The sequence below is a fragment of the Corapipo altera genome, unplaced genomic scaffold (genome assembly GCF_003945725.1).
Source record: "Corapipo altera isolate COAL_440 unplaced genomic scaffold, ASM394572v1 60933, whole genome shotgun sequence".
Lineage (NCBI taxonomy): Eukaryota > Metazoa > Chordata > Aves > Passeriformes > Pipridae > Corapipo > Corapipo altera.
This window is the reverse complement of record NW_020885147.1, coordinates 21,462-30,763: the sequence shown is the minus strand read 5'-3', so window position 1 is coordinate 30,763 and position 9,302 is coordinate 21,462. Positions and strand designations below refer to the sequence as shown.

The 9,302-nt window shown below is 50.4% G+C and overlaps 1 protein-coding gene across 4 annotated transcripts in view; it reads right to left on the bottom strand.

Annotated features, from left to right (window-relative positions):
- Window positions 1-537: 537 nt before the first annotated feature.
- LOC113960551 (natterin-3-like) overlaps window positions 538-9,302 on the bottom strand; it is a 20,428-nt gene continuing 11,663 nt past the window's right edge. Inside the window, exons 3-8 of one of the 4 annotated variants that reach the window (XM_027670163.1) lie at window positions 5,656-6,304; window positions 4,410-4,546; window positions 3,475-3,553; window positions 2,676-2,719; window positions 2,336-2,426; window positions 538-1,771 (exon numbers count right to left, since the gene is read on the bottom strand). In XM_027670163.1, the coding sequence (XP_027525964.1) occupies window positions 771-1,771; window positions 2,336-2,426; window positions 2,676-2,693 (1,110 nt within the window). In that variant the 5' untranslated portion in view covers window positions 2,694-2,719; window positions 3,475-3,553; window positions 4,410-4,546; window positions 5,656-6,304 and the 3' untranslated portion in view covers window positions 538-770. Of the gene's footprint in view, window positions 1,772-2,335; window positions 2,427-2,675; window positions 2,720-3,474; window positions 3,554-4,409; window positions 4,547-4,845; window positions 5,049-5,171; window positions 5,410-5,655; window positions 6,305-9,302 lie in introns of those variants that run through there. The other 3 variants (XM_027670162.1, XM_027670164.1, XM_027670165.1) reach the window with 3 other exon arrangements.

Sequence of the window (9,302 nt, the reverse complement as noted above, 5' to 3'; positions counted from 1 at the left end):
ACCCTCATTTTGTAAGACTTTTTTTGGGAAAACCAAAGAATTCTCCAGGAAAAAATGGATTTTGGGGTTCTGCCCCCTCCCTCCACCAGACACAGCAGGACCCTGGTGAGTTGCTGGCCCCGCTCGCCCTTGGTGTCCACCTGGTGTCCCCTCACTGTGCCCGGAGCCGGTGCGGAATTCCTGGAGCAGTTGGATGGCAAACGGCACCCGGGGTGGGTCTGGACTGCTCCCAGCCCCCTGGCCCCCCTCACCTCTCTGGGGACACCCCCCTCCCCCAGGAAATTTGAGGTCTTCCCAGATCCCTGTCTCCCTCCCTTCAGGCAATTTGGGGTCTCCCCAAATCTTTTCTCTCCCCCCTCAAAATTTGGGGCATTCCCAAATCCTTGTGTTCCTCCCAAGCTCCCTGGGTCCCCTCAGATCTCTGAGACACCCCTCCCAACATTCCAGGACTCCCAATCCCTCTCCACCCTCCAGTTCTGAACTGTCCCAGGGACCCCCCATACCAGATTCCACAGAATTTTTGGAGAAAACAGGAAATTCAGTCAGAAAATGCCATGTTTTTGCACAGTTTTACCATGTGGTTTCAGAAAGGGATAAAGGTTGTGCCACAAAAAGCAAAAATATGGGAAAACCCACCAAATCCAAGCATTGCCCTGCATTCCAAGTTGCTGCTATTGCATTTTGTGGGATTATTCAGGGGAAAAACACCAGGAAAAATCTTTGTGGAGGAATTTTTGGGATCCAGCCCAAAGTCCAGCATAGGTCCCTCCCTATGCTGGACACGGCAGGACCCTGGCAAGTTCTCGACACTGCTCAATCCTGGCACTGACCCCAGTGACCACTCGGGTCTGTGCCCAGCCAGTGACCCCCACACTGTGCTGGAATCCATCATGGAATTCTCGGCGGAGCTGGGCAGTGAACATCACCTGGAGGTCAAGCCGGCGTCCCCGGAGCACCGCGGTGCATTCCGAGCGCGCCGGCACCTCCTCCCGCACCTCGTGGGGCCTGTGGGACACGAACTTAGCGATGCTGGCCCCGCCCACCCACGGCAGGGAGGTGACATTTGCCACGGCCCAGCCCGTCCCGGTGAGGACCAACGGGGCCGCCTGCAGCGTCCCGCGCACGGTGGCCAGCGCGGGGTGATTTGAGCGCCACGTGTGCTCCGCCTCTGTGGCCTCTTCCAAGAAGGTGGACCCTGGGGCTACCCCACAGCCTTCGTTCTGCACCGGAGCCTTGGCCAAGACCACATCCTCAGAATGTTCCAGTACCGTGCTCAGGTTGTAGGCGACATCCACGATGGAGATGTCGGACAGACCCGTCTTGACCACTAAGACTTGATACCACTTGTACCAAACCTCCTCCCCCCCCAGTGCCACGAAAAGCGCCCGGTGCTCCTTGGAGACCTTTCCCAGCCCGTCCCGGCTCCGCCCCACGAAGACGTCGATCGTTGGGCAACTCTCCACAGCATTTTCTGGGACGGTGCCAAAGGAATCATCCACCCAATCCAAGGCCTCAAAGCCGCCGGAGTTGACCAAGATGTTGAAGTTGGAAGTGTGCTTCTCCTGTCCCCTGTTTGGGAAGTAGCAATAGGGGCCCCTGATGGGATCGTAGGAGCCGGAATTGCAGCTGAGCTCCATCGTGGAACAGACGAATTCCAGGCGCCTGGTATGGCGGTTCCAGCTGGAGACGGCATCGGGGGGAAGACGGCCTTGGAAGGGCTCCCACTTGAGGTGGGAAGGGGGGCCCTGGTCTTGCTTTTGGATGGGAGTGTCTGAGGAGGTAATGGGGGGGGGGTTGAAAAAAGGGAAGGAGTTTTTGGGAAAAGGAGGGAATTCTGTCCCAGACTGGAGAGGCCAGAGGGATGTTCTGGAAGAGGTGGGTGGGGTTGGGTTGGAGTTGGGGTCAAGGGTCAGTGACTGGGCTACTGGGAGAGGACAGGGGACACTGGGAGAGGATTGGGGGGCACTGGCATAGACTGGGAGAGGGAGGAACTGGGTCACTGGGAGAGGAACTGGGATCACCGGGAAGGGATTGGTGGGCACTGTGAGGGACTGGAATATACTGTGAGGGAACTGGGATGTACTGAGCGGGGAACTGGGATCACTGGGAGTGAATTGGGAGGGGCTGGGCATGAAATGGGATTTATTGGAAGGGGAACTGGGGTCACTGGGAGAGGACTGGGGGGCACTGGGATAAACAGGCTTGGGACTGGGATATGCTGTGAGGGAACTGGGATATAATGGGAGGGGATTGGGGGAACTGGAAGGCATTGGGACATACTGGGAGGGAGGGAACTGGGAGGGACTGGAAGGGACTGGGAGGGCCCAAGACTCACTGAGGGCATCCAGGAGCCTACTTTCTGGCACTTCCACCACTGGAATTCCCAGAATTCCCAGAATTCCAAGGCCAAGTAAGAGGAGGAAGATCTGGGGGGGGGGGAACCATGGGAGGCGTCACCTACTCCCATCCCAGTTACTACATCCCAAATTCCTCTTTTCCCACTGACTTTTTAGGCTGAAATCCCCCAAATTCCTTGGTTTTGGATTTAATTCAATTAATTTCATTTGAATTTTTTAAGAATTAAAATTTTCTGGTTCTGGGAAAAAAATCCCTTTTTTTACCCCGAAATGCTTCAAAATTCCCAAAAGATCCCCAAATCCTGAGCCCAGCCATACCTGAAGCAGTGGCATCATGGATCCACTGGAGTCTGTGGGAAAATCTGAAATTTAAAAAAAAACACATGAATTTTAGCAGCCCTGGGGCCATGACCCCTCGAAATCCACATTTTGGGGTGCCCATTCCCAAGTTTCACATTTTGGGGTCTCCCCATCCAAATTTTGGGATCCATCCCTCAAAAATTTGGGATCCCCCTTCCAAAAAACCCCATTTTGGGACTCCCCATCTCTAAATGTTGGGATCTCCCTTCTCAAAATCCAAATCTTGGGGTTTCTTGTTTCCCAAATTCCATATTTTAGGGTTCCCCAAATCCCAGGTCCATATTTTGGTGTTCCCCCTTTTCAAACTCCACATTTTGGGGTTCCCTCCCTCCAAATTTTGTATTCCCTTCCCAAATCCAAATTTTGGGGTTGCCAGACTCCATATTTTGTGGTCCCCCCTCAAACTCCAAATTTTGGGGTCTCCAATTCCCAAATTCCATGTTTTGGGTTCCCCTGTTCCCAAACACCAAAATGTGAGGTTCTTTTGTTCCCAAAATGCACATTTTTGGGTCTCTCTCTCTAAATTTTGGGATCCCCCTTCCCAAAATTGACATTTTGGGATTCTCCACTTCCCAAATACACATTTTGGAGTTCCTCAGCTCCAAATTTTGGGATCCCCCCTCCCAAACTCCTCATTTTTAGGCTGCCGAATTCCCAGGTCCACGTTGTGGGCTCCCCCCTCCCCCGTTCCAAATCTCACCTCCTAAAATCAACATTTTGGGGCTCCCCAGCTCCATATTATGTGGTCCCTCCTTACCTCTGATCCAGTTTCCATGTAAATCCCTTTTTTCTGGTTGTTTTCAGTCCTTTCGAGCTGTTTTTGTGATATTTGAGCCCTGAAAAGTCCCCCCAAAAACAGGAAAAACGTCAAAAAATGTAAAAAATAAAAAAGGAAGTGGGATTTTGTGGGTGATTTTTCTGTGTTTTGGGGACTTTTCACTTCACTTTTCAGAGGTTGTTTTTAAATTTGAGTCCCAGAATTGTCCTGGAGCCCCAAAACACGGCTTGAAAATAGGAGTTTTTGAGGAAAATCCCCAGAATTCCTGTTTTTCCCTTTGGTGAATTAAAAAAAATAACATTTTTTAGGAATAATCTTTGTTTTCTTCTCAAAAGTGGCAAAGTCTCTGGGGCCCCAAAAATCAGCTCAAAGACCACAAGATCAGCCAAAGACCCAAAAAATTACCCAAAAGACCCCAAAACTCAGCCCAATGATCTCAAAAATGAGGCAAAAATGAGGCAAAAGACCCCCAAAATCAGGTCAAAGACCTGGAAAATGAGCTAAAAGACCCAAAAAATAGTTCCAAACACCCCAAGAGTGAGCCCAAAGTCCCCCAAATCAGCCTAGAGTCCCCCTAAATGAGCCAACCCCCCCCCAATCTGTCCAAAGACATCCAAAATGATCCAAAATACCCATCTAATCAGCTCAAAACTCCCAAAAATCAGCCCAAAGAACCCAAAAATGAGTCTTAAGTCCCCAAAATGGGCCAAAAGATGCCCAAAAATTCACTGAAACACCCCAAAATTGAACCAAAACACCCACAAATGAGCCCAAAGACCCCCAAAATCAGCCTAAATCACCCAAGAAATGGGCCCCAAACCCCCCAAAATCAGCCCAAAGACCATGAAAATGAGGCCAAAGACCCCCCAAATCACTGAAACATACAAACGTGAGCCAAAAGACCCCAAAATCACCTGGGGTCACCTGCCTGCACCTGCGGTGGGTCTGTTTGTGTGGGCACAGATCTGTCTGGAGTGGGAAGGTGCAGGATCTGGGCAGGAGCTGCTCTAGTGGCCTCTCCGCTCGCCAAGCCAGGACCTGGGAGAGGGGGCTTTGGAGGGGGCAAAAGTCAGGAAAATATGGAAAAACGTAGAAATAAAGAGAAGGAAAAGCCTGAGGGCAGGGCAAGGGGGGGAACAGCCCTGGAACCCTCCCGAGCCCCCAGAATCCTCCTCGGGTGCCCCCCCCAGGGCACAAGTACCCCTGGGAGGCTGCCCCAGACCCTGGTCAGCCCAAAGTCTGAGGCCACCAATGAAGGAGCCGTGACCCCCGTGCCCACTCAGCCGTTCCCTGTCCCTAGGACCCCCATTCCCGTGGTAACCCCATTCCCTAGGTCCCCCTCCCTTGCACCTGCATCCCAGGACTCCCATTCCCTGGGACCTCCATTCCCTGGGACTCCAATCCCCTTAATCACATCTCCTGGGCCCCCCATTCCCCCAGAACCCCCAATCCAACAGGGCTGCCCACTCTGCCCTCCCGTGGTTACAACTTAGGACTTTTCACCGTATTTGCCCACAGAACTTTCCAGCTCTGCCCCCTTCCTTCCCATTGGTTGATGAATTTCAGTGTCATTACGCAATCATGCAAATAGTCCCCAAAACCACCCAGATTTGGTACAACCTTAAAATTAATAATTCCGGGATGTCCCTGTGACATCCATGTGTGGAGGAACACACCTGGCACAGGTACCTGGGGGTGCTGGAGCCCAGCCAACGTGGGCAAGATCCCAGTGGCAGCTTCAGGTGGTGTCCTGGAGGGCAGGAAGCGACTGGAATGGGCAAAATTAAGTGGGAAAGGGCAAGAATGGGTAGGAATGTGGGGAATGGGGATGATCCTTGACCTCTCAAAGGACTCAGGGCCCTCACTGGGGCCCTGGGGCCAGGGGGGAAACTGGTCTGACTGGGGGAGACTGGGTGTGCAGGGAGCCCAGTGGGCCTTTATACAACTTTATCCCACAGGATTAAGGATGGCAAAGCAAATACATTTATATAAATATATAGGATTTATTCTGATAATGATTAGACAAAAAGACCTTAATTAGAATTATTTACTACACCGTGTAGGAGCTACAACTATTAGTAGAGTATAGAGCACTAGGAAGCAATATTGAAGCAATTATAGTAAAGCTGGCAAAATCAAGTAGAGGTTGATGTGACTCACCCAGACCAACAATTGTGGGTAAAGGAGTGATCTTGAGGGGCGTCCCCACTCCGAGGAGGAATCTCTGCACTCCAAGAAGGGATAATTCAGAAGATCCTTCCATTAAAATTTGGGCTTTTATAGTATTGTTACAATCTGCTTAAATGTTGCAGAAAGAACTTCAGATTTGAATATTCTCTTGAACAAAATTAAAACCCACACAAGTTATCCATTGATATCAAAACTGATTTTATTAATTGCTAAGAGATGCAAAGAGGAAAGAGGAAAAAATAAGAAAAGGTTGGAAAATGCTAAGATTACTTCTAGAAGCAGAGAAAAAATACCACCAAAACTACCTTTCTGCCAAGTTGGGGGGGGGAGAAGCAGTTTCTGCCCTTTATTTTCTCTGTCTCTGCTGCTTTTCGATGTTATCTCTTTAGCTGGGGGAGGTGTTAGTAGTTTTAGTTCTCTGGAATGCAGCCAGGATGTGTGGTTTCCCTGCTCATGCTGAGCCATGTCCCAGGCCGTGCAGGGTCCTGGTTCAGCCGCACCTTTCGGCCCTCAGAAATATGGTCAGGGTGGAAGGATAAGATACAACTCACGCAGGTGGCACGGTGGGTCTCAGTCCTCTCCACGCTGGCACAGCTCCACTCTCCAGTGGCAGCACCTGCTGGCAGCACCCACTGGCGGAGGAAAGGTGAGGGGGAGGTGGGGAGAGATTCTCAGCTTCAATGTTCTCTCTCCCTTTCCTCTCTCCTTGATTTTCCAAAATTTTCCCTCAACTTTTATAGAGCAGAGCTCAGGGTCTGCCCCTCCTCTGCCCCTCTTGAGGAAGCTGGAACTGCCATGAGGTCTCCCCTCAGTCTCCTCTGCTCCAGCTGAACACACCAAGTGCCCTCAGTGTCCTCACATGGTTTCAAATCAAGGCCCTTCCTCATCTTCATTACGCTCCTTTGGACACTCTCTAATGGCTCAATCTGTCCCTTCCATTGTGTCCCTACAGACTGCCCCAATATTGAGGTGAGGTCGCCCCAGGGCAGAGCAGAGCGGGACAATCCCCTCCCTGGCCCGGTCGGCCATGCTGGGCCTGATGCCCCCAGGACAGGGTTGTCCCTTCTGGTTGCCAGGGCCCTGCTGACTGTCAGAGACTGAAATGATTGAAGATTTATGCATTCTAGGAGACTCTTGCAAGATTTAGACCTTTGCATTGTACCTCTGATGGGCAGTTGGGCCTGTCCCTCCCTCCAGTGAAGAGCCAAGTTTGCAGGCTTTTGACTGTTGTATTATACCTCTGATGGGCAATTGGGCCCATCCCTCCCTCCAGTGCTGAAGGTGTCAAGCCCTGCCTGAAAAGGCAGGACCTCTGATGACCCGTAAAAGCCCATCCCCTCCTCTGCCAATCTTAAAAAGGTGGGAACCAGGCCAGACACAGAAACTGCGCAGGCCCAGGGGAGAGTTTGGAGGCTGGAGGCATGGCCCATGACACTAACCATGGATATAATAACTCATAACTTCTTGGCGTGTGGGGGCTTCCCTCCTTCACCCTCAGCAGATCAAGGCCACCACTTCAACTGACAGACATAGAAGCGGCAACTCCCAAGTGTCATTGTTGGACCCCGTGGGTGGTGACTATATACATTTTGTCCACTCTCAGCTTTTCTTTTTCATTACTCTCCCTTACTCTTATCCTGTCTTTCTCTCCCCTATGCATTTTCTCCCCCCCCAAAGGTTATCTCTATGTCACATTGTTATATGACAACACCCAAAATGCTAGCATACCTGTTGATACAAAATTGTTAAAATAAACCTTACCAATATATGTTTTCAGACACTGATTATTCAGTGTCGTTTCACTCTAATCCACCCCAAGGGAATTATTGATAAGAACCTGGGTTACACTCCTCCCCTTTTTCTGGGGCGGGTCGTAACACTGACTCGTGGCCAAGTGGCCACCAACCAGGACCCCCAGGGCCCTTTTCTGGCACTGCTTTCCAGCCTCTCATTCCCAGTCTGTCCGTACATCCAGGATTGCCCCATCCCAGGGGCAGAACCCAGCACTTCTCCTTGTTGAACTTCCTGTGGTTGGTGATTGCCCAGTCCCCGGATTTGTCCAGGTCTCTCTGCAGGGCCTCCCTGTCTTCAAAGGAGTCAACAGTTTCTCCCGGTTTTGTGTCATCTGCAAAGTGTCCTTTCCAGTCCTGTGTCCAAGTAATTTATGAAGATGTTGAAGAGCACAGGGCCCAAGATTGAGCCCTATGGAACCCCACTAGTGACAGGTCACCAGTCTGATGTCACCCTCTGTGCTCGACCCATGAGCCAATTGCTCATCCACCCCATGATGTGTTTGCCCAGCCATGGGCTGATGGACCCCAGCATGTGCAAAAAACATTTTCAATCCTGAAGTCTGCTCTCCTCATGGCCAGAGGTGAGGTTTTGCTGGCATTTCTCCTCCTGTCAACAGAGATTTTAAACTCGATCCCTTCATGGTTGCTGTGGCCAAGATGGTCCCAATCTCCACTTGCTCATGAGATCCTCTCTGTGGACAAGTAGCAGATCAAGGAGGGCACTGATCCGAGTCAGTTCCCTTAGGATCTGTTTCATTAAGTTGTCATCCAGGTTTTTCCAGGGGTCTCTAGGGCTTCTAAGGAGCCATGAGGTCACTGGCTGTGACAGGTGCTGCATGATGACATCCCAGAGGTCTCTCGGGTCCTAAAGATCCATTAAGTCATGCACAGTAACAGGGGTTCCATGGTGACATCAGAGGTGTCTCCAGCCTGCTCAGAAGTAGAGAGGTCACAGACAAGCACACGGTGACACCTCAAGTTGTTTTGCCAAGGGGATGAGGGTCAGCACAAGAGACACAGACACCAACCTTAAGGAACAAGTGCGTAATGTTACTTTAATGCAAAACAGTAAACAATTGCAAAAAGATAAGCTCAGTAATGCACCTCATCATTACTACAAAGACTGCCTACAGTCACTAAGAAATACCCTGCTACATTACCAGCATCCAGACCTGCAGGTCACCTGGGGAACCCCGGTCATAGCAAAGGGTCAGAGAACCCCTCTCGGGATCTGAGAAGTGCTATGCAGGCCATCCAATCATAGGGGAGGTCTCCATCTTTGCTGTGAGAGGGTCCAGCTTTTATACTGTTGAACAAACAAACTTACATAACCACTAGTGTGGAAAACATCTGGCTTCCTTCTCTCCTTGGGTTTCACCCAAAGCCTGGCCAGGGCTTAAGAGAAAAACCAAGGGAGTCATCCTGCACCATCTGCTGCCAAACAAGGCCAGGGATCTACTTCCATGGCTTTGACTAGTCTCTAAAACAGAAAGATAAATATACTCATATTTTGCTGACAATTGTACATATTTCATTAATGAACAGATACAAATGTTATTCACTAATGAGAGAACAAAAATATATCTTACTAATAAGCACACATATTTACACAGGTGTAGTCTTATCACAGTACCTATTTTACTAACAAGCATACATAGATTTTGCTGATAAGCGGACACATGACAATACAATGTTAGGTTGAAAGGTTCGTCTAAAGGTCAACCTTGGTTCAGGCTTCAGTGGGTCACCAGCTGTGGCTGAAGCTCTTCCTGCATTTCAAGGACCTGTAAGGCTTCTCTCTGGTGTGGATCTGCTGATGGCGGA